Raw genomic sequence first — 23,551 nt, forward strand, 5'->3', positions numbered from 1 at the left:
TGTGGTTAAGCGTTACAACTCAGTGTGTGGTGAGTGAGTGCCTGCTTTGAAAGGCCAGCGGGAAGTAGGATCTTTTAGGCTTCCTTCCATGCAGCAGTGAGTCTGATTATAATATTAGTTACTGACAGGCTTGTGGATCAGGCATTACAGCTCAGTGTGTGTGGTGTGTGAGTGTATGGTGGATAGGTCAGTGGGAAGTAGGATCTTAGAGGCTTCCTTCCATTCTGCAGTGTGATTGATTATAATATTCAGCACTGACAGGCTTGTGTAGTGGGTGTTATATGTCAGTGTGTGTGGTGTGTGAGTGCATGCTTGGATAGGCCAGCGGGAAGTAGGATTTTTGAGACTTTCTTCTATGCAGAAGCTAAATTGATTATGATATACAGCACTGACATGCTTGTGGTTCAGCGTTACAACTCAGTGTGTGGTGAGTGAGTGCCTGCTTTGAAAGGCCATCGAGAAGTAAGATCTTTTAATCTGGCTTGTAGGTTGGGTGTCACAGTTCAGTGTGTGCGGTGTGTGAGGGAATGCTTAGACAGGCCAGCGCGAAGTAGAATCATTGAGGCTCTCTTCCATGCAAAAGCTAGTCTGATTATGATATACAGCACTGGCAGGCTTGTGGTTATACGTTACAGCTCAGTGTGTGGTGAGTGAGTGCCTGCTTGGAAAGGCCAGCGGGAAGTAGGATCTTTTAGGCTACCTTCCATGCAGCAGTGAGTCTGATTATAATATTTGTTACTGGCAGGGTTGTGGATCGGTCATTACAGCTCAGTGTGTGTGATGTGTGGGTACAGACTTGGATAGACCAGCGGGAATTAGGAACTTTGAGGCTTCCTTCCATGTAGCAGTGAGTCTGATTATTATATTCTTCAAATCTGGCTTGTAGGTTGGGTGTCACAGTTCAGTGTGTGCGGTGTGTGAGTGAATGCTTAGACAGGCCAGCGCGAAGTAGAATCTTTGAGGCTTCCTTCCATGCAGAAGGTAGTCATGATATACAGCACTGACAGGCTTGTGGTTAAGCGTTACAGCTCAGTGTGTGTGTTGAGTGAGTGCCTGCTTGGAAAGGCCAGCGGGAAGTAGGATCTTTTAGGCTTCCTTCCATGCAGCAGTGAGTCTGATTATAATATTCGTTACTGACAGGCTTGTGGATCGGTCATTACAGCTCACTGTGTGTGGTGTGTGAGTGCATTGTGGATAGGTTAGTGGAAGGTAGGATCTTTGAGGCTTCCTTCCATGCAGCAGTGAGTCTGATCATAATATTCATCACTGACAGGCTTGTGGGTTGGTCGTTACAGCTCAGTGTGTGTGGTGTGTGAGTGCAGGCTTGGATAGGCCAGCGAGAAGTAGGATCTTAGAGGCTTCCTTCCATGCAGCGGTGAGTCTGATTATAATATTCATCACTGACAGGCTGGTGGGATGGGCATTACAGCTCAGTGTGTGTGTGGGTGCAAGTGCATGCTTGAATAGGACACTTGGAAGAAAGATCTTTGAGGCTTCCTTTCATGCAGCAGTAATTCTGATTAAAACATTCAGCACTGACAGGCTTTTGGGTTGGACTTTACACCTCAGTGTGTGTGGTCTGAGAGTGCATGCTTAGATAGGCCATCGCAAAGTAGGATCTCTGAGGCTTCCTTCCATGAAGCAGTGAGTCTGATTATGATATTTAGCACTGATACCCGTGTGGGCTGAGTGTTACAGCTCAGTGTGTGTGGTTTGTGGGTACAGGCTTGGATAGGCCAGTGGGAAGTAGGAACTTTGAGGCTTCTTCCATGCAGCAGTGAGTCTGAATATTATATTCTTCAAATCTGGCTTGTGAGTTGGGCATCACAGTTCAGTGTGTGTGGTGTGTGAGGGAATGCTTAGACAGGCCAGTGCGAAGTAGAATCATTGAGGCTCTCTTCCATGCAGCAGTGAGTCTGATCATAATATTAATCACTGACAGGCTTGTGGGTTGGGCGTTACAGCTCAGTGTGTGTGGTGTGTGAGTGCAGGCTTGGATAGGTCAGTGGGAAGTAGGATCTTAGAGGCTTCCTTCCATGCTGCAGTGTGATTGATCATAATATTAATCACTGACAGGCTTGTGGGTTGGGCGTTACAGCTCAGTGTGTGCGGTGTGTGAGTGCATGCTTGGATAGGCCAGCGGGAAGTAGGATCTTTGAGGCTTCCTTCCATGCAGTAGTGAGTCTCATTATAATATTCAGCACTGACAGGCTTGTGGGCTGTGCGTTACAGCTCTCTGTGTGTGGTGTGTGGGTGCAGGCTTGGATAGGCCAGTGGAAAGTAGTTTATTTAAGACTTCCTTCCATGCAGCAGTGAGTCTGATTATGGTATTCAGCCCTGACAGGCTGGTGGGATGGGCATTACAGCTCAGTGTGCGTGTGGGTGCAAGTGCATGCTTGAATAGGACACTGGGAAGAAAGATCTTTGAGGCTTCCTTTCATGCAGCAGTACGTCTGATTAAAACATTCAGCACTGACAGGCTTTTGGGTTGAACGTTACAGCTCAGTGTGTGTGGTCTGAGAGTGCATGCTTAGATAGGCCAGCGTGATGTAGGATCTTTGAGGCTTCCTTCCATGCAGAAGTGAACCTCATTATGATATTCAGCACTGACAGGCTTGTGGGTTTGGTGTTCCAGCTCAATGATTGTGGTGAGTGAGTGCAGGCTTCGACAGGCCTGTAGGGAGAAGGATCTTTGAGGCTTCCTTCCATGCAGCAGTGAGTCTGATTATAATATTCAGCACTGACAGGCTTGTGGGCTGGGCGTTACAGCTCACTGTGTGTGGTGTGTGGGTACAGGCTTGGATAGGCCAGTGGGAAGTAGTATCTTTCAGGCTTCCTTCCATGCAGCAGTGAGTCTGATTATGATATTCAGCACAGACAGGCTAGTGGGATGGGCATTACAGCTGTGTGTGTGGGTGCAAGTTCATGCTTGGATAGGACACTGGGAAGAAGGATCTTTGAGGCTTCCTTTCATGCATCAGTGAGTCTGATTAAAACATTCATCATTGACAGACTTTTGGGTTGGACGTTACAGCTCAGTGTGTGTGGTCTGAGAGTGCATGCTTAGATAGGCCAGCGTGATGTAGGATTGTTTAGGCTCCTTTCCATGCAGAAGTGAACCTCATTATGATAGTCAGCACTGACAGGCTTGTGGGTTTGGTGTTTCAGCTCAATGTGTATGGTGAGTGAGTGCAGGCTTCGACAGGCCTGTAGGAAGAAGGATCTTTCAGGCTTCCTTTCATGCAGCAGTGAGTCTGATTATAATATTCAGCACTGACAGGCTTTCGGGTTGGGTGTTACAGCTCAGTGTGTGTGGTGTGAGAGTGCATGCTTAGAAAAGCCAGCGCGAAGTAGGATCTTTGAGGCTTCCTTCAATGCAGAAGTGAGTCTGATTATGATATTCAGCACTGACAAGCTTGTGGGCTGGGCGTTACAGCTCACTGTGTGTGGTGTGCAAGTGCATGCTTGGATAGGCCACTGGGAAGAAGGATCCTTGAGGCTTCCTTTACTGCAGCAGTGAGTCTGATTATAATATTCATCACTGACAGGCTTGTGGGTTGAGAGTTACAGCTCAGTGTGTGTGGTGTGTGAGTGCAGGATTGGATAGGCCAGCGAGAAGCAGGATCTTAGAGGCATCCTTCCATGCAGCAGTGAGTCTGATCATAATATTCATCACTGACAGGCTTGTGGGTTGGGTGTTACAGTTCAGTGTGTGTGATGTGTGAGTGCAGGTTTGGGTAGGTCAGTGGGAATTAGCAAATTTGAGGCTTCCTTCCATGCTGCAGTGAGACTGATTATAATATTCAGCACTGACAGGCTTGTGGACTGGGCGTTATACCTCAGTGTGTGTGGTGTGTGAGTGCATGCTTGGATAGGCCAGCGGGAAGTAGGATCTTTGAGGCTTCCTTCCATGCAGCAGCGAGTCTGATTATAATATTCAGCACTGACAGGCTTGTGGGCTGGGTGTTACAGCTCCGTGTGTTTGGTGTGTGGCTGCAGGCTTGGATAGGACAGTGGGAAGTAGTATCTTTCAGGCTTCCTTCCATGCAGCAGTGAGTCTGATTATGATATTCAGCACTGACAGGCTAGTGGGATGGGCATTACAGCTCAGTGTGTGTGGGTGCAAGTTCATGCTTGGATAGGACACTGGGAAGAAGGATCTTTGAGGCTTCCTTTCATTCATCAGTGAGTCTGATTAAAACATTTGGCACTGACAGGCTTTAGGGTTAGACGTTTCAGCTCAGTGTGTGTGGTCTGAGAGTGCATGCTTAGATAGGCCAGCGTGATGTAGCATTTTTGAGGCTTCCTTCCATGCAGAAGCTAAATTGATTATGATATACAGCACTGACATGCTTGTGGTTAAGCGTTACAACTCAGTGTGTGGTGAGTGAGTGCCTGCTTTGAAAGGCCAGCGGGAAGTAGGATCTTTTAGGCTTCCTTCCATGCAGCAGTGAGTCTGATTATAATATTAGTTACTGACAGGCTTGTGGATCAGGCATTACAGCTCAGTGTGTGTGGTGTGTGAGTGCAGGCTTGGATAGGTCAGTGGGAAGTAGGATCTTAGAGGCTTCCTTCCATGCTGCAGTGTGATTGATCATAATATTAATCACTGACAGGCTTGTGGGTTGGGCGTTACAGCTCAGTGTGTGCGGTGTGTGAGTGCATGCTTGGATAGGCCAGCGGGAAGTAGGATCTTTGAGGCTTCCTTCCATGCAGTAGTGAGTCTCATTATAATATTCAGCACTGACAGGCTTGTGGGCTGTGCGTTACAGCTCTCTGTGTGTGGTGTGTGGGTGCAGGCTTGGATAGGCCAGTGGAAAGTAGTTTATTTAAGACTTCCTTCCATGCAGCAGTGAGTCTGATTATGGTATTCAGCCCTGACAGGCTGGTGGGATGGGCATTACAGCTCAGTGTGCGTGTGGGTGCAAGTGCATGCTTGAATAGGACACTGGGAAGAAAGATCTTTGAGGCTTCCTTTCATGCAGCAGTACGTCTGATTAAAACATTCAGCACTGACAGGCTTTTGGGTTGAACGTTACAGCTCAGTGTGTGTGGTCTGAGAGTGCATGCTTAGATAGGCCAGCGTGATGTAGGATCTTTGAGGCTTCCTTCCATGCAGAAGTGAACCTCATTATGATATTCAGCACTGACAGGCTTGTGGGTTTGGTGTTCCAGCTCAATGATTGTGGTGAGTGAGTGCAGGCTTCGACAGGCCTGTAGGGAGAAGGATCTTTGAGGCTTCCTTCCATGCAGCAGTGAGTCTGATTATAATATTCAGCACTGACAGGCTTGTGGGCTGGGCGTTACAGCTCACTGTGTGTGGTGTGTGGGTACAGGCTTGGATAGGCCAGTGGGAAGTAGTATCTTTCAGGCTTCCTTCCATGCAGCAGTGAGTCTGATTATGATATTCAGCACAGACAGGCTAGTGGGATGGGCATTACAGCTGTGTGTGTGGGTGCAAGTTCATGCTTGGATAGGACACTGGGAAGAAGGATCTTTGAGGCTTCCTTTCATGCATCAGTGAGTCTGATTAAAACATTCATCATTGACAGACTTTTGGGTTGGACGTTACAGCTCAGTGTGTGTGGTCTGAGAGTGCATGCTTAGATAGGCCAGCGTGATGTAGGATTGTTTAGGCTCCTTTCCATGCAGAAGTGAACCTCATTATGATAGTCAGCACTGACAGGCTTGTGGGTTTGGTGTTTCAGCTCAATGTGTATGGTGAGTGAGTGCAGGCTTCGACAGGCCTGTAGGAAGAAGGATCTTTCAGGCTTCCTTTCATGCAGCAGTGAGTCTGATTATAATATTCAGCACTGACAGGCTTTCGGGTTGGGTGTTACAGCTCAGTGTGTGTGGTGTGAGAGTGCATGCTTAGAAAAGCCAGCGCGAAGTAGGATCTTTGAGGCTTCCTTCAATGCAGAAGTGAGTCTGATTATGATATTCAGCACTGACAAGCTTGTGGGCTGGGCGTTACAGCTCACTGTGTGTGGTGTGCAAGTGCATGCTTGGATAGGCCACTGGGAAGAAGGATCCTTGAGGCTTCCTTTACTGCAGCAGTGAGTCTGATTATAATATTCATCACTGACAGGCTTGTGGGTTGAGAGTTACAGCTCAGTGTGTGTGGTGTGTGAGTGCAGGATTGGATAGGCCAGCGAGAAGCAGGATCTTAGAGGCATCCTTCCATGCAGCAGTGAGTCTGATCATAATATTCATCACTGACAGGCTTGTGGGTTGGGTGTTACAGTTCAGTGTGTGTGATGTGTGAGTGCAGGTTTGGGTAGGTCAGTGGGAATTAGCAAATTTGAGGCTTCCTTCCATGCTGCAGTGAGACTGATTATAATATTCAGCACTGACAGGCTTGTGGACTGGGCGTTATACCTCAGTGTGTGTGGTGTGTGAGTGCATGCTTGGATAGGCCAGCGGGAAGTAGGATCTTTGAGGCTTCCTTCCATGCAGCAGCGAGTCTGATTATAATATTCAGCACTGACAGGCTTGTGGGCTGGGTGTTACAGCTCCGTGTGTTTGGTGTGTGGCTGCAGGCTTGGATAGGACAGTGGGAAGTAGTATCTTTCAGGCTTCCTTCCATGCAGCAGTGAGTCTGATTATGATATTCAGCACTGACAGGCTAGTGGGATGGGCATTACAGCTCAGTGTGTGTGGGTGCAAGTTCATGCTTGGATAGGACACTGGGAAGAAGGATCTTTGAGGCTTCCTTTCATTCATCAGTGAGTCTGATTAAAACATTTGGCACTGACAGGCTTTAGGGTTAGACGTTTCAGCTCAGTGTGTGTGGTCTGAGAGTGCATGCTTAGATAGGCCAGCGTGATGTAGCATTTTTGAGGCTTCCTTCCATGCAGAAGCTAAATTGATTATGATATACAGCACTGACATGCTTGTGGTTAAGCGTTACAACTCAGTGTGTGGTGAGTGAGTGCCTGCTTTGAAAGGCCAGCGGGAAGTAGGATCTTTTAGGCTTCCTTCCATGCAGCAGTGAGTCTGATTATAATATTAGTTACTGACAGGCTTGTGGATCAGGCATTACAGCTCAGTGTGTGTGGTGTGTGAGTGTATGGTGGATAGGTCAGTGGGAAGTAGGATCTTAGAGGCTTCCTTCCATTCTGCAGTGTGATTGATTATAATATTCAGCACTGACAGGCTTGTGTAGTGGGTGTTATACGTCAGTGTGTGTGGTGTGTGAGTGCATGCTTGGATAGGCCAGCGGGAAGTAGGATTTTTGAGACTTTCTTCTATGCAGAAGCTAAATTGATTATGATATACAGCACTGACATGCTTGTGGTTCAGCGTTACAACTCAGTGTGTGGTGAGTGAGTGCCTGCTTTGAAAGGCCAGCGAGAAGTAAGATCTTTTAATCTGGCTTGTAGGTTGGGTGTCACAGTTCAGTGTGTGCGGTGTGTGAGGGAATGCTTAGACAGGCCAGCGCGAAGTAGAATCATTGAGGCTCTCTTCCATGCAAAAGCTAGTCTGATTATGATATACAGCACTGGCAGGCTTGTGGTTATACGTTACAGCTCAGTGTGTGGTGAGTGAGTGCCTGCTTGGAAAGGCCAGCGGGAAGTAGGATCTTTTAGGCTACCTTCCATGCAGCAGTGAGTCTGATTATAATATTTGTTACTGGCAGGGTTGTGGATCGGTCATTACAGCTCAGTGTGTGTGATGTGTGGGTACAGACTTGGATAGACCAGCGGGAATTAGGAACTTTGAGGCTTCCTTCCATGTAGCAGTGAGTCTGATTATTATATTCTTCAAATCTGGCTTGTAGGTTGGGTGTCACAGTTCAGTGTGTGCGGTGTGTGAGTGAATGCTTAGACAGGCCAGCGCGAAGTAGAATCTTTGAGGCTTCCTTCCATGCAGAAGGTAGTCATGATATACAGCACTGACAGGCTTGTGGTTAAGCGTTACAGCTCAGTGTGTGTGTTGAGTGAGTGCCTGCTTGGAAAGGCCAGCGGGAAGTAGGATCATTTAGGCTTCCTTCCATGCAGCAGTGAGTCTGATTATAATATTCGTTACTGACAGGCTTGTGGATCGGTCATTACAGCTCACTGTGTGTGGTGTGTGAGTGCATTGTGGATAGGTTAGTGGAAGGTAGGATCTTTGAGGCTTCCTTCCATGCAGCAGTGAGTCTGATCATAATATTCATCACTGACAGGCTTGTGGGTTGGTCGTTACAGCTCAGTGTGTGTGGTGTGTGAGTGCAGGCTTGGATAGGCCAGCGAGAAGTAGGATCTTAGAGGCTTCCTTCCATGCAGCAGTGAGTCTGATTATAATATTCATCACTGACAGGCTGGTGGGATGGGCATTACAGCTCAGTGTGTGTGTGGGTGCAAGTGCATGCTTGAATAGGACACTTGGAAGAAAGATCTTTGAGGCTTCCTTTCATGCAGCAGTAATTCTGATTAAAACATTCAGCACTGACAGGCTTTTGGGTTGGACTTTACACCTCAGTGTGTGTGGTCTGAGAGTGCATGCTTAGATAGGCCATCGCAAAGTAGGATCTCTGAGGCTTCCTTCCATGAAGCAGTGAGTCTGATTATGATATTTAGCACTGATACCCGTTTGGGCTGAGTGTTACAGCTCAGTGTGTGTGGTTTGTGGGTACAGGCTTGGATAGGCCAGTGGGAAGTAGGAACTTTGAGGCTTCTTCCATGCAGCAGTGAGTCTGAATATTATATTCTTCAAATCTGGCTTGTGAGTTGGGCATCACAGTTCAGTGTGTGTGGTGTGTGAGGGCATGCTTAGACAGGCCAGCGCGAAGTAGAATCATTGAGGCTCTCTTCCATGCAGCAGTGAGTCTGATCATAATATTAATCACTGACAGGCTTGTGGGTTGGGCGTTACAGCTCAGTGTGTGTGGTGTGTGAGTGCAGGCTTGGATAGGTCAGTGGGAAGTAGGATCTTAGAGGCTTCCTTCCATGCTGCAGTGTGATTGATTATAATATTCAGCACTGATAGGCTTATGAACTGGGCGTTATACGTCAGTGTGTGCGGTGTGTGAGTGCATGCTTGGATAGGCCAGCGGGAAGTAGGATCTTTGAGGCTTCCTTCCATGCAGTAGTGAGTCTCATTATAATATTCAGCACTGACAGGCTTGTGGGCTGTGCGTTACAGCTCTCTGTGTGTGGTGTGTGGGTGCAGGCTTGGATAGGCCAGTGGAAAGTAGTTTATTTAAGACTTCCTTCCATGCAGCAGTGAGTCTGATTATGGTATTCAGCCCTGACAGGCTGGTGGGATGGGCATTACAGCTCAGTGTGCGTGTGGGTGCAAGTGCATGCTTGAATAGGACACTGGGAAGAAAGATCTTTGAGGCTTCCTTTCATGCAGCAGTACGTCTGATTAAAACATTCAGCATTGACAGGCTTTTGGGTTAAACGTTACAGCTCAGTGCGTGTGGTCTGAGAGTGCATGCTTAGATAGGCCAGCGTGATGTAGGATCTTTGAGGCTTCCTTCCATGCAGAAGTGAACCTCATTATGATATTCAGCACTGACAGGCTTGTGGGTTTGGTGTTCCAGCTCAATAATTGTGGTGAGTGAGTGCAGGCTTCGACAGGCCTGTAGGGAGAAGGATCTTTGAGGCTTCCTTTCATGCAGCAGTGAGTCTGATTATAATATTCAGCACTGACAGGCTTAGGGTTGGGAGTTACAGCTCAGTGTGTGTGGTGTGAGAGTGCATGCTTAGATATGCCAGCGTGAAGTAGGATCTTTGAGGCTTCCTTCTATGCAGAAGTGAATCTGAGTATGATATTCAGCACTGACAAGCTTTTGGGTTGGGTGTTACAGCTCACTGTGTGTGGTGTGTGGGAGCATGCACAGATAGGCCAGTGGGAAGTAGGATCTTTGAGCCTTCCGTCCATGCTGTAGTTTGTCTGATTATGATATTTAGCACTGACAGGCTTGTGGGTTGGGCATTACAGCTCAGTGTGTGTGGTGTGTGGGACAAGGCCTGGATAGGCCAGTGGGAAGGAGGACATTTGAGGCTTCCTTCCATGCAGCAGTGAGTCTGATTATTATATTCATCAAATCTAGCTTGTGAGTTGGGCGTCACTGTTCTGTGTTTGTAGTGTCTGAGTGAATGCTTAGATAGGCCAGCATGAAGTGGAATTTTGTAGGCTTCCTTCCATGCAGAAGTTAGTCTGACTATGATATTCAGCACTGACAGGCTTGTGGGCTGGGTGTTACAGCTCAGTGTGTGTGGTTTGTGGGTACAGGCTTGGATAAGCCAGTGCAAAGTTGGATCTTTGAGCCTGCCTACCATGCAGCAGTGAGTCTGATGACAATATTCAGCACTGACAGGCTTGTTGTTTCAGAATTACAGCTCAGTGTGTCTGGTGTGTGAGTGTAGGCTTGGATAGGCCAACAGGAAGTAGGATCTTTTAGGCTTCCTTCCATGCAGCAGTGAGTCTGATTCTGTTTTGTACACTGAACTCTTTGTTTTGGGTTTGATGGCAATAATAAGATCTCAACACAAGTAGGTCTGCATGTGACTTTGAACAGCTGATTCAATACAGTACAGCTGCAATTTACAGACAATTGATATCAATCAGCAGAGAAAATATGGCAATAAGATCATAAGCTGAGTTTAAAAAATGTAAATCAGAATCAATAGGATATAATATTTGGTTGACAGTACACAGGTGCAAAGATCATTCTTTGAGGGACAGCCGCAGGAATGCAAAACCTTTTGGCGTACAAATGACATTTATCTAATTCATTTTTGTCCCAAGGCAGGGTGCCCTCTTCCTCTTATCAGTCAAAAAGAAATACATACTGATATAGCTATTCCTAAATGATGTTGCCCCACTTGTTTTTTACCTCTCTGTTCAATTACTTTAGAAAATCATGTGAGGCTCTCCTCTGAATGCTAACAATGTGTTAACTATATTTCAAGAAGTAAGGTATGTTGTCAATCCTTGACACTTGAAATCTGAAGTCCCATATACATGTCTAAATAATATTAGATTTGTCTGCATCCTTTGACATATTTCATCACAGTATCTTGCTGTACTAAGTCAGTGTGGTTGGACTTCACGGAGCAACTTTACAATGGCTGCATCTTTGATCTCTGGATGCATCCAAGCAGTTGAACTTGCTTTTGTTAAATTCCAAAACTTAAGAGTAATGGAATGCCCAAGGGTGTCTTGTGCTCACCTCATCTCTAATATTTTTATTGTCAGAACTCATTTCAGAGGGCCCCAGAGCATGTTGGAGCTACTGGGCCCGAGTTTTGTGGGTATGTCCTTTTACCCCTGATTCTCTGGGGACCGACTTACTATGGATCCTTGGAAACTGGACCACGCACTTCTTCTGCACTTGACTCTCAGGGGCGAACGAGCTTTACAACGCAGTCATTACACCGCGATACATTTACATCGTGGTCATTACAATGGAAGTCGTTACAACGACTTGCGCTGGATGGCGCTATACACTAAGGAATAGTATGATTTACTATTCCAACACCTTCCCTACTGTTACGTAGGCTGGAGTTGGAATAGTAAGTCATACTATTCCTAAGTACAGCACCCTCCAGCACAAGTCATTGTAACGACTTGCGTTGTAATAACTTCGATGTAACCTCCCATGATGCAAATCATCGCGTTGGAACGTCACATATTCCTCTCAGGGTATGCACAGTCTAAGCAGTCCAAATCTCCCTTGAGGGGAGATGTCGATACAGATCAGTGAACACAGGCTTACAGAAGGAGCAGGTCCTTGTGCCAGCTTCCCCCAGCTCCCGCTGTAACAGTTCTCCTGTTCAACTTGCTTCAAGTATGCTACCCTCTGCTGCATTAGGTCTCTGACTCCTCTGCTCATGTTCTGCTTTCTTGTCTGCTCTCTTTCTACTTGTTTTTCTCCCCAATTCTGCCCTCTATTTTTGCCTCTCTCTGCAATTTCTGCCAGTCATTTTGCCTCTTTTGTTTCTGAGTCCGCTATGACTCTGATTTGAAGTCAATAGTGTTCCAGTGCACACACGCTCCATGTAGCAGCAAGTTCTCCTCAGCTGTAACAAGTTTTACCCAGTCCGGCAGGATGGAAGCATCAGAGACCCTGTGCGCACCCCTCCCCTTTGCTCGAGCCCAATTCAGGGCACCAGGTGCATGTGGACATAGCGGCTGCACCTGACAGGCGCAGTGTCACTGCCTCCTGGTTACGTTCCTGCAGTGACCAATTGTGGCAACAATAATCCTGTTCTGGGTCACATGCTTGGGTGACGGAGCTCCTGTGGTGTCCTCACTTCTCCAACAGAATAGAACAAGTTGCAGTCCTTGGTACTTCAGGTGACCTACTCCATTATATGGGGTCACCCCTACTTGCTATCAATGGGCTCCAATATGGTCAACATGGTAAAGTTATCAACAGTAGCCTCTTCTGGAATACAGGATCACTGCACTGCTGCCACACAAGGCTTCTGCCCTAACCACACAGCAATCATTACCATGGTGGCCTACTGGATATGGGGTTGCCACAGAGCTACAGCCAAGGCTTGAGCCCTAACAGCATGGCAGTCCTTCACATGGCCCTCTCCTGACAAATTGGGGTCGCAGACTGTTTCTGCACATGGGCAAGAAGTCAATTGCTGTAGCAGTGGTTTCCTCACACCTCATACTGGGAATCCACCGGCACAGCTCTCTACTGGGTCTTTCTCCCTCCACTGCTCTCATCTTCCTCACAGGGTACATCGGTCTTGGCAGAAAGGTGGGTGCTGGTGGTACAGGTTCCCGGATAGGTGTTCTTGGATTCACTGGGTGATGTCCTCTCACAAAGCAGCAGGACTAGCAGGCCTTAGTCACTAGCCCTAGTCAGAGTAAGAAGTTTTGCAGAGCATCCACTACTCACACAGGCCATCTGGCTTCTTTACAGATGACCAGTTTTTGGGGTACCAACCTCCCCTTTGTATAATCCATTACTAGGCACCAAATTTGATATAGTGCATGAGTCTTTGAGGTTTTATGTTGGGGTGCTGCTTCTTTTAAAGTGTCCACTCCTCTGCTCCCTCTTCCTCTTGAAAAGTAGTCTGTCACAGTAGGGATGTCTCCCAAACTAATAGTCTCACAACATATTGGGTAAAAGAAATCCCAGTTGAACTGGTTTTGTAGTGACTTACAAAACACCACTAGCTAAAACAAACAATATTATATATAAGTGTTAGTATGGAAAAAGTTGATGCTAATATGAAAAACTTTAGATATATGAATAAGAACAAAATTGCATCTTTATTAACAAATGTATCCGCTGTGAACTCTACATCAACACCGACTCTCAGATACGTAGTCAGGCAGGCTCTGAGAACCAGACCAGATTTCACTGATTGATAGGTCACAGGTGGGGTGCCACATAGCCGGCACACAAATGTACAAACAGGAAACCCTAGATCAATCCCACGGATAGGTGCAGCAAAACTACAATGATCCAGGGAGATTGGCCCCAATAGAGCACACATGGCCGGAGGGGTATGCACACTCCTAAAACATCATAAAGTCAGGTGTCACATGTGTTAGTAACATGTAGGCAGGCAGGAAACAGCACACGCTTACTGTACATCTGGACATGTTGCCCACTGGTCGCATTGTTTCCACGCATGGTCGAGGCCCATATGTACTTTATATTAGACAATTAAGTGATGAGGCCAAAGGCACATCTTACATTGCTTTCTGCACATGGACAAACAGAAATACTTTATTGTCCATGATGAACTGGGAGGCCACAGACCGACTGTAAATTATGATAGCCCTCAGATCCTGCACCTGTAACTGTTCCCCCGGCCACCCTATTTAATTTAATTAAACAAACTGTTCCTGTTTTGCAAAATGCCTCTTGTCTTTTCAAAATATTTCATGTTCAAGCAACCAAAGGGTGTTCAGCAAAGTGAGATCGATCTCCTGAACATTGTTATGAGAGAAATAACTCCAATGTTTTATGATGAGTGATTATAAATGCAATGTTTAAACTTCACAGAAATTTCTTTGGGAATTACATTAATATATAACATATGTAGCATTAACTTGAGGTGAATACTGTAATAACCTCCTTCCCATCTTCACACCTCACACCATTCTCATAACAGTGAAGCTTTCAATGTACAGATATCTTCTGTGATCCTAGTAAACTCATATTAGCATTGTGGCATCTAGCTGAACTTGACCTTGTTTTAAAAAAAACTTATGAAAGAAAATGTTCATACTGAAAAATGATTTACAAACTTTGAAACACATTCTATTTCCACAAGGAAAGACCTTAAATTGTCCTAGTTCCCAGGTACTGATGCTTTATTATAGCCTTAGAAGTGTGGTTTGGGCTTGCTTCCTCATGGCTAATAAATGCCATAGATAGCTCAGACTTTCTAGTGAAAATCTATACATCAGATATTCTGCAGTCAGACTAAGGGGCATATGTACAAGGGAGACGTTCTGGCTTAAGGACGCACTCTGCCATTTCTGAAACATAGTGCTGCACCATATTTACAAGAATATAGTGCGGCTCTGCATTTCCCCCAGTGCTGATGCTAAATTTAGCGCTTAGCGCCAATGCAGACACCCTTACACCATAGTACAAGGGCGTCTGGGGAAGATTGTCATGTACTGGAAGGGGGACCAACGCAGTACACATGAAAACAGTAAATACGAGGAGAAATTAAACATTTCTCCTCGCTTTTTCAGGTTAAAACCAGGTTTTCCTTGATCTTAATTCTGACGCTGCCACCTATTCAAGCCTCCCTTGTAAATAGGAGGCAGCGTCAGAATAAATGGGTGTTGTGGTGGAACGCCCACCACAACACCCATTGCCCACCCCTTTCACGCTAAGCACAGTTTGAAAGGGGGCCTTATTTACAAGGCTTTAAGTCACTTAACATTGCCTTGTAAATCATCTAACATCGAAAAAAGTGATGTTCACGTGGCGATAGGGGCTTGTACTTATGCCCCTATGTTCTCCTAGCATATTCACTACCTCTCTTAGTCTGTCATTGTGTTGGATTTATCTAGCCCAATAACTAAGGTGCCGTACTGGAAGAAAACGATTCCATTGAAATCTCTAAATAGCTGAAACACAATAAGATGGAAGACCGCCAATGCAAACCCAAACAGCATGGAAACGTATTGGAAACCCCTGCTTAGAGTTATAAGCACAGTGAATTTCCTACGATCACAGCGTGAATACACTTGATTATAAGCCATGGATAAATCAGTTAACAGAAAAATGTATTGCATTGTCACGGCAATCATTTAATTTATCCTCATCAGTAGAAACATTTCTACTATGATACTATTATTGAGGTCCCTCAAGTCATTTAAGAGTCACGTCTTGCTGCTAGCATGTCTCACTGCCAATGTGAGCCCAAACAGCTTAAAACTGAACTGATCTTAATCGGAGGGTCCCTAATTCCCTGGAATTCTAATTTTTGGCCGACTGAGTTGGGAAACCTACCTCTACCCTCAAGATCAACTAAAAGACTTGGTATCTCAATTGACTGCAATCTGTCCATAAATTCCAAGATTGGGACGGTGGTCTCTACCTGCTTCTTTCAGCTCTGGAAGATTTCTAACTCCTGAAGCTCACACCCAAGTTGTTTTAGCCTTAGTCATCTCTCACATTGACTACGCTAACTGACTTTACTGGCATACCGGAATATCAATCAAAAAGACTGCAACTGGTGCAAAACCAGCCTGCTAGAATAATAAATCCGAAGCCAAGATGGCAACATGTCACCCTTCTTATGAAAAAGTTACATTGGCTCCTGGTAGCCAAACGCAGCGCATTCAAGTTGGGATGCCTCATCTTAAAAGCGCTTCATTGCAACTGCCCAGTATTTGTATCTACTCGGGCCCAGAGATATATCCCAACTCGCGGTCTTAGGTCTTCCCATCTGAATCTTTTGGCTACTTCGTCCTTTAAAGGAAAGAGATTAGGGGGACTAACATTTGCGGTCCTGGTCCATCAGTTCTGGAACTCTCTTCCTCTGGACATTAGATCTATGACATCATATCCTCAATTAATGAAACGTTAAAAAACTTGGCTATTTTGCCAGGCTTATGAATGAATCACTTAGCGGCAGGACATCCTAGTTCTCAGCGCCAAGAAAGTGTGTGGTGTTCATCCGCTTTATAAGTATTTTTAACATAACGTAACATAAATACATATTGGAAACCCCTACTTAGAGTTATAAACACAGTGAATTTCCTGCAATCACAGTGTGAATGCACTTGATTATCAGCCATGATACCAATCGCCCCCACTTCACCAACCATCACATCAGGCATACATAGAATTGTGGCACAGTGACCTCAGAAGAGAAGCCCATCACTCCCCTGTCCTCTTAGCATCCTAGAGGCCCTTGTCATCGTGAGAACTTATCATTACAATAGCGTTCATTTCAATTATATCCTGTCTTCAGTTTGACAAGCACTTTTCCACCAGCCAACACAAAGAGCTTAATATGTTTACAGCGCCAATTATGAAGTCCAGGGTTTTCATAATAGGACTTTTCGAGAACAGCTATTGAATTCTCAAGACTCTTATATGTCTCAATGTGTTCTTACCACTGAATCAGGCATTAGGCAGCCCCACCAGGTGGCTTTGCTTGAAGCCCACAGCATTATTTGGGATCTGGCGGAGTGTTTATTTTCAGTACAATACTTTTCTACATGCAGCCCCAGTGCCCTCCATTCATCTGGCAAGGACCGGCTTTAGGGCGATGTCATCAGTCCAGCCCACTGGGCGCTGACCTGGAGTGGGGGCACTGACTTCAGGAGGAGCACTATGTTTACCAATAACTTAAGATTTAAAACCACCTACTGCAGAATTCCTTGTGCATCCAGCTTTCAAGCAGAAAAAAAAATGTCAAGATAACTCTTGTGTTAATTTTTCTGTGAGAGAGAGAGAGAGACTGGAGTTTGGTCTAGTGGCAGTTTTCACTGGCCATAAAGTGGAGCAGAGGATTAATATGCCTGCTGCAAATAACAGATCTGTATTTTACGTGGATAGCTGAGTGGATTAGTAAAGCTAGCCAGCTCTTTGAAAAATACGAAATGTATGGGAGGGGGGGGCTATAGAAAGATGAAGGGCACTTTTACCAGGTGGTAGTGAGGGAATCAAAGGAGGAGAAGGCCATGGGGGGTTCCCCAAAAAAGTTGTTGCACTGAGTGCCACCAGCTCTAAAGCTGGCCCTGCATCTGGCAGTCAATACTTGTCCCCCTGCATCCTCCAGAACCGCTCAGGAGCAGGCCTATGGCCCAAAATGATGTTCAGCACTATGAGAACATGGTCAGACTGATAGTGTAGTGGAAGTGTGGAGAGGTTCACCTAAAATAAGTGAACGTGTGAGGAAGTATTGTGGGTGTTACAGGTACTGTAGGAACTTCCAAGTGCAAAATGTCCACCTACCCATGATCTCAGTAAAATCAGTAAGAGCACCCTAGTCACAGTTTACCTATCGATGCCACCATTTTGAAACAGGAATGATAGTCTGCCAAAGCTCAGCTGCAGTGCTGCATGAAACAGATTTCACTATCTTGTCTGGTCACAGTTCAGCCAAGGTCTGGTTTTACTAAATTATTTGCCCGGGATGGAAAAAGTGTGAGTGTCTTAGGCTTTGAATAGTCTTCACATACACTTTGAAGTTGAGTTGGGACACATGCATCATACTTTTTGCAATGAATCGATAAATCTTTATTTGAATCAAAACTATCCATAAAAGAGTTACATAGATCAAATTTACAAAGATCTCAATACAAACATTCAATATTAAAATTCATAAAACTAGTCTAATGAAATAAACAAATTAAAAGGCTTATTTATGAGCCCCTTGCAACACTTTTGCACCACTGTTGTGTTACTTTTTGTGATGCAGCTGTGGCTTGAATAATGTGGCACGTTGTGTCATATATGCAAAGTCACGCATTCAAGTAGATGCGTCACTTTGTAAGCCCCTGGCTACATTATACCTGCATCAGGTATAATGAATGTAGGGTGGCTTTCCAGGGCATGAAAGCATCGAAGAAGTGGAGCAGTGAAATCTATCAGATTTCACTGCGCTACTTTCAGAATCGCACTGCTTCAAAACATTACCCCTGCCTCACAAAAAACATCACAGAATGCAATGAATATAGACCTCCCACATGGATTGCTGGAGTTGCATCATGCTTACGATACAAATCCAGCTATGCGTGGGTTTTACGCCAACAGATTTGTGAAGATTTCTGACGCATCTGTCAATCCATGGGACATGGAGCGCTGTACAGTAAAGACGGCGCATCCCTGGAGTCGCAAGGAGGGTGCCCTGCAAAGTGTTGCATCGCTCCTTTGCACCAGCAATGAAACACTGTTCATAAATTAGAACCTAAATATACAAAACACAGAGCACCAGATACAATGCTGGGAGCATAAAAGCAGTCTAAGAACGTATAATTCAGGTTATTGGTACAGATTTTGGTTCAAGAGAAACTGGGCCATCATAGCAAGTAGCTTTGTTATTCGAAGAGCCAAACTCAGGAACACCATTTCACCAACTCACCACTGGGCTAAATAAGACAGGATAGATTTCAATATAAAGAAACTGGGTCATACCGATGCCAGTTCTGTGAGGAAAAGCCTGACAAATATAGTTCTTCTCCATTCAACATTATCAGCATAGGCAGACTCGTTACACAACTTAAAATGTGACCCACGACAGCACAGATGAAGAAGTTACTGACTCCTATATGCCTGACAGAGGACTGTGGAAACAGTTGTTTGCAGCTGTGTCATGACCCTAAGGGGACAGAGATCCTATCCATTGGCTAGTTGCACTAGACAGGTGCTAACACTCAAACATGTGTGTCCCGGTCCTGCCAGTGAAGCCTGCTTACACCCTTGTCTTTTCAAGATGGAGATAGCTGAAGGTCCTTGAACAAGCTGTGGTCAACAGATGAGAACTAGTTCACCAGTGGAAAGTAGACGCTCCTCTAGCTTGATCATCTGAAATGTATTGGTTATGTCTGGGAGGGCACAATATCAACTGAAGAAAGGTAGCATCTGCTGCTTTAGAGCAGCTCAAGGCCATGTTGAATCTGGACTTTTTTTGTTTTACTCATGCAGAAAAGCAAAAAATGTATTTAATAAATGCTTTTTCTCATGAACATATGTAAGCATGTATATCTTCTGTCAAATTGCAATGTAAAAACTGATGTCTTTGAATCATGAGAATGTCACATGTTCATAACAGTATTTTTGAAAACGTTTGTACATTTGTATACATCCGAAATCTGCACAAATGCAGCAAAGTTTAATTTCCTAATCATTTGGGCTCACTGTTTTGAAAGGAAATGTTAATGGAAGGTATAAACAAGCATTTGCAATGCAATAGGTCTCGCATTTGCGAGTGTTAGAGCTATTGGCATTGTAAATGGTAATATCGTTTACCCCTGTGTTTTGTTTGGGGTGCCTTACGGAAGGTTTGAACTATTGGTGTTGCAAGTAATAATGGAACGCTAATAGCTCAAACTCTCGCAAATGCGAGAACTGTTGCATTGCAAATGCTTGTTTTGTCTGGGATTACCAGGGAAACCCTGGCAGTTCCAAGCAGAAGCACAAATAAAACACTTTACAGTTTGGGAGAAAACTACTGCTTTTGGAGTTTGTTTTTGAAAAACTGTTGCTGTAAGGGTGCGTTGTACTTGGCCCAGCAGAGCTAAGCCTCAGGGCCTTCAGAGAAGCTGTTGTGGCCAAGGTCTCCCAGAGAGCTCCGCCTGGCACGCGCAGATCTCTCATTATGGGAGGGTGAAGTCCCCGCAGCACGGGGGCACATCCTCCCACTGCCCTGGCCAGAGAAGGCAGAGGAGCGCTGTCCCTGGGCACCTGTGCATGGATGAATGGATGAGTGTAATCAACATGCAACCAGGTCAGGTAGTGCAATGTAGAGCGTCACACTACAGTCACACCACTACTCTCTGAAGGTTAAAGGTAGCCATTAGGGTGCAGTGAAAGAACTAACAGGTAATGGAATGTAAACAGGTTTCCTTATCAGCAATAAACTTTCCATGACTTTGAGAGAAGCACTAACTGCCCTTCTGGCCTGATACCTTCTCTAGACATCCAATGCCTCTCCACACACACACACAGACACACAGACACACACACTCTCTCTCTCTCAAGAAAGTCATCCCAGCAATGCGGCCTGCACTGCCACAGGCTGAAAGCTGAGCCTGGGACCTGCTTCTTGTTGCCTCTGGGTGAATGATTCATGGAGCTGTCTCTCTCTTAACCCCTTCCACGGATGTCATCTGTGCAGAGCAGAGACAGCCGCTGACGGGTGAAACCACACTCTCTGATCTTCACCCGTGCCAGCCCTCTCCTCGCCTGTCACCCGCGCAAAGCTGTGCAGAGTGCGCTGTGCTGCCAGGCTGTAGCGGGCTGTGCCGCAGGCTCCTGTGAAGGAACTCCCCATCAGTGCTGTGCAGACAGAGAGCTGCGCAGCCAGCTCCTGTATAAAGACACCCTATCAGAGCTGTGCAGCGCTGTGCCACCGGGCTGTGGGGAGCTCTAGACATCCGATGTCCCCCCTCCACAAGCACACACACAGACACACACACTCTCTCTCTCTCTTACAGCGCCCTGCCGTCCCCACCATACCTGTCAGACGTGGGAAGAAAGTCATCCCAGCTATGTGGCCTGCACTTCCACAGGCTGAAAGCTGAGCCTGGAACCCGCTTTTATAGGGACAGTTATTCCCATTGTTTTACACATGAATTCACATTCAGAGTAGGGTTTACATTTAGATGATGTAATGTGAGACTGGAACATCAGGACAGGCCCAGTCACGCCTGCCAGGCAGTGTGTAATGTGTAGAAAAGTGCAGGGCCACAAAGATTTGCTGAATGCTGGGGTTATTGAATGCCAAGGCAGCCTAGCCTTGCTTCATCACCACCCTACTCTTCCTTTTTCAATAGCGTACTCTTGAAGCATCTTTTTCATTCCTTCTTTCTACCTAGATCTCTATGTTGCTATGTTTCTGTTCCTTTTATGCCTCTCTCTTTTGTTACCGTTCAAAATCTTTTAAAGAAAAATAAATTGCAGAGTCAGAAAAGGGTGCCGATGCCGGAAAGCATCGGCCCAAATTAAGCACTGTTTGTAGGTAAATAAGAAATCCATTAACGATGAAACTCTTTGTGTTTCGTGATGCGAGTGAGCACCGCATTATAACAATCTATTGATTTTTAAAGCAGCTGACTGCCTACTCTACCTTAGAAGCATGTCTTTCTTCACATAAAAAAAAGGATGAAATGCTTGCAGAAACAAAACGATGTCTGGAAAATATGTCTTCGCTCGGCATTGACTGCTGTTTCCACGTAAGCTTATTTTATTAGGTCTTCTCTTTTTATGCCGGATATGGAATCTTAGCTTTGGCCGTCTCATGCCACGATGCACTGGGTAACTGCTCTTCACAGTCTGAAGACAGCGCTTCACTATTCTCCTGGCCCTGTGTAAATACAGACCATGTCATTTTAACTTGCCGGGGTTGCCTTGGAAACATAGGTAACAAAAGCAATTTGAGCTCAGCCTTGAAAAGAGCCCTCTAGCTTTGTTTGGCCTCAAAAAAGGCAGGAGAAGAAAACAAGCAAAGAACCACGCTGCTGGCTGGCACCCGGACACCAATGTTACTGAAATGATTATGGCCCGGAAAGCATACAATGGGTGCCCAGTTTATGGAGGCAACGCTTATAAGCGCCAAGAAGCGAGGCTTCTCATAACACATGCAATACACACAAAAACGACACACTTAGGAGCAGCAGTGAGAATGTCGAGCCCGTCGAGAATGTAAACAGGGGATGCGTTCTCGCTACAAAGGTTCAGAAGAAGGGGAGGAGAGTCTCCAGTTACAGACACAGGGAGTGATCTTCAAAGTAAATAAACAAATGCGGCGGCATGAGAAACAGATGGCATACTGCAATCAATTAAAACAAGTGCAAGCAGAGAGCACGGAAACTGTACTTAAGCGCCGCTGCTTCGGGACTACACGGAAGTAACTATACAATCAACAGCCAACAGAAAGCACGAAAACAACAGCAATGGCTCAAGTAAACCAATCACAAGCATAAAAACAAATTAGAGGAAGTTTCAGCCAACATATAGATTACTTTAGATCTCGCTCAGACAGCGCATGCAGCGCATGCGCTGCCAAAGCGAGACCTATAAAATGAAATAACGAAAAAAAGGTTGTTTATTCCAAGATGGCAGTGTGGGAAGACAGGATCTCTCCTGTTCTGACCACTTGTTGATCCATTCGGGTCCCTTCCAATAGTACAAATATCCAACAATTTACCCTGAATAGATTTTCCTTCTCGAGAGGAGCTGCTAATTATAGCATGTTTACTCTGCTTCCAAGAATGTACTGTAGATCTAGAGAGACCCTTGTGTATTTTCCTCCTCCATACACTGGGGACAAAAACACACAAGGCAGGATGAAGGTGTTGTGAACCTACAGAATCTGCTGTTTCTCTGTTGTGTTGGGAATCATCTAATTGTCACCATGCCAACAGGTATACCCTGAAGGTGAGTGCACCTATCATTATTGAAAACACAATCCAGACAATGTTAATGATGATTTACATTCATTAAAAGCAAACAGTGCTCGGTTCTGTGATGTCACAGGGAGATACAGGAATAGTCCCTGAGTAGTTACTTCAACTTTAAACCTTAGCAACGTCTAACCAGGCAGAACCTTGGGAAAGTGGGGCATGCGGTGAGGACTACAAGTCATTGAGACATGGTTGAGTCATGGCCTATCCTAGAGTGCATCAAACGTGAGTCTAGAGAAAACTACATTTTAGGTTTGGGCACATCCATTGCAATTGAAGGGTGATTAAAACGGAGCAAAGAAAGGGCAAAGACAGGGAAATTCAGTGAGAAATAAGAAATGGCAATAATGTGACAGTAGTTCGATTTAGAGCAAATTTCTGGAGCAAATTAAGCACTGTCTTTATAACTACCTACTTCATATCAATGTTCACCTTTGCGTGTTAACACAGTTCAAGAATATAGACGGTTATGACAATCTTACCTCCAGTTATCAGTGCCTGGAGCATGATGGCAGCTGCAAGGAGGGCCCTCATGGTGCTAGGAGTGCAAGGAGTAGGGTGATGGGGTGATGAAGTCTCTGTGCCTGATCACCTGCCTGTGTCCTTTGTACATCTCATGGTGAAGGCATGTCTTTTATACTGTCACAGAAGAGGTGGGGCACAGGATACCTGAGCTCTGTACACAGGAAAGAACTTGATGTGCCTGAACTTTTCATTTGTGACTGCCTTGTGATTGGGTGCACTTAGAGATGTACTGAAATAAATCTTATGATAAGGGATATTGTGGATTTAGTGCATACCAAATTGTACGGAAGCCACAATTATAAGTGCAGGGATGAATTCCAGTTCCTTCACAGATAAAAATGTTTGCAGGAATCATAACTATGGGGACACCTGGGATATTGACCCAGGTACAGGGTATTGACTACATAGAAAAAAATCACTGCATCACTGACAGTTTTCCTTCGACATATTATGGTTTTTCAAG

General features: G+C 45.4%; 1 protein-coding gene across 1 annotated transcript in view; it reads right to left on the reverse strand.

Moving 5' to 3' along the window:
• The window catches only part of LOC146860416 (phospholipase A2 inhibitor and Ly6/PLAUR domain-containing protein-like), a 73,306-nt gene extending 50,185 nt beyond the window's left edge, over positions 1 to 23,121 (reverse strand). The window contains exon 1 of the mRNA XM_085646343.1: positions 23,046 to 23,121. Coding sequence (XP_085502469.1) covers positions 23,046 to 23,097 — 52 coding nt within the window. The 5' untranslated portion in view covers positions 23,098 to 23,121. The remainder of the gene's footprint in view (positions 1 to 23,045) is intronic.
• Between the last annotated feature and the right edge of the window lie 430 nt (positions 23,122 to 23,551).

Source organism: Triturus cristatus, chromosome 3_1 (genome assembly GCF_964204655.1).
Source record: "Triturus cristatus chromosome 3_1, aTriCri1.1, whole genome shotgun sequence".
Taxonomy (NCBI): domain Eukaryota; kingdom Metazoa; phylum Chordata; class Amphibia; order Caudata; family Salamandridae; genus Triturus; species Triturus cristatus.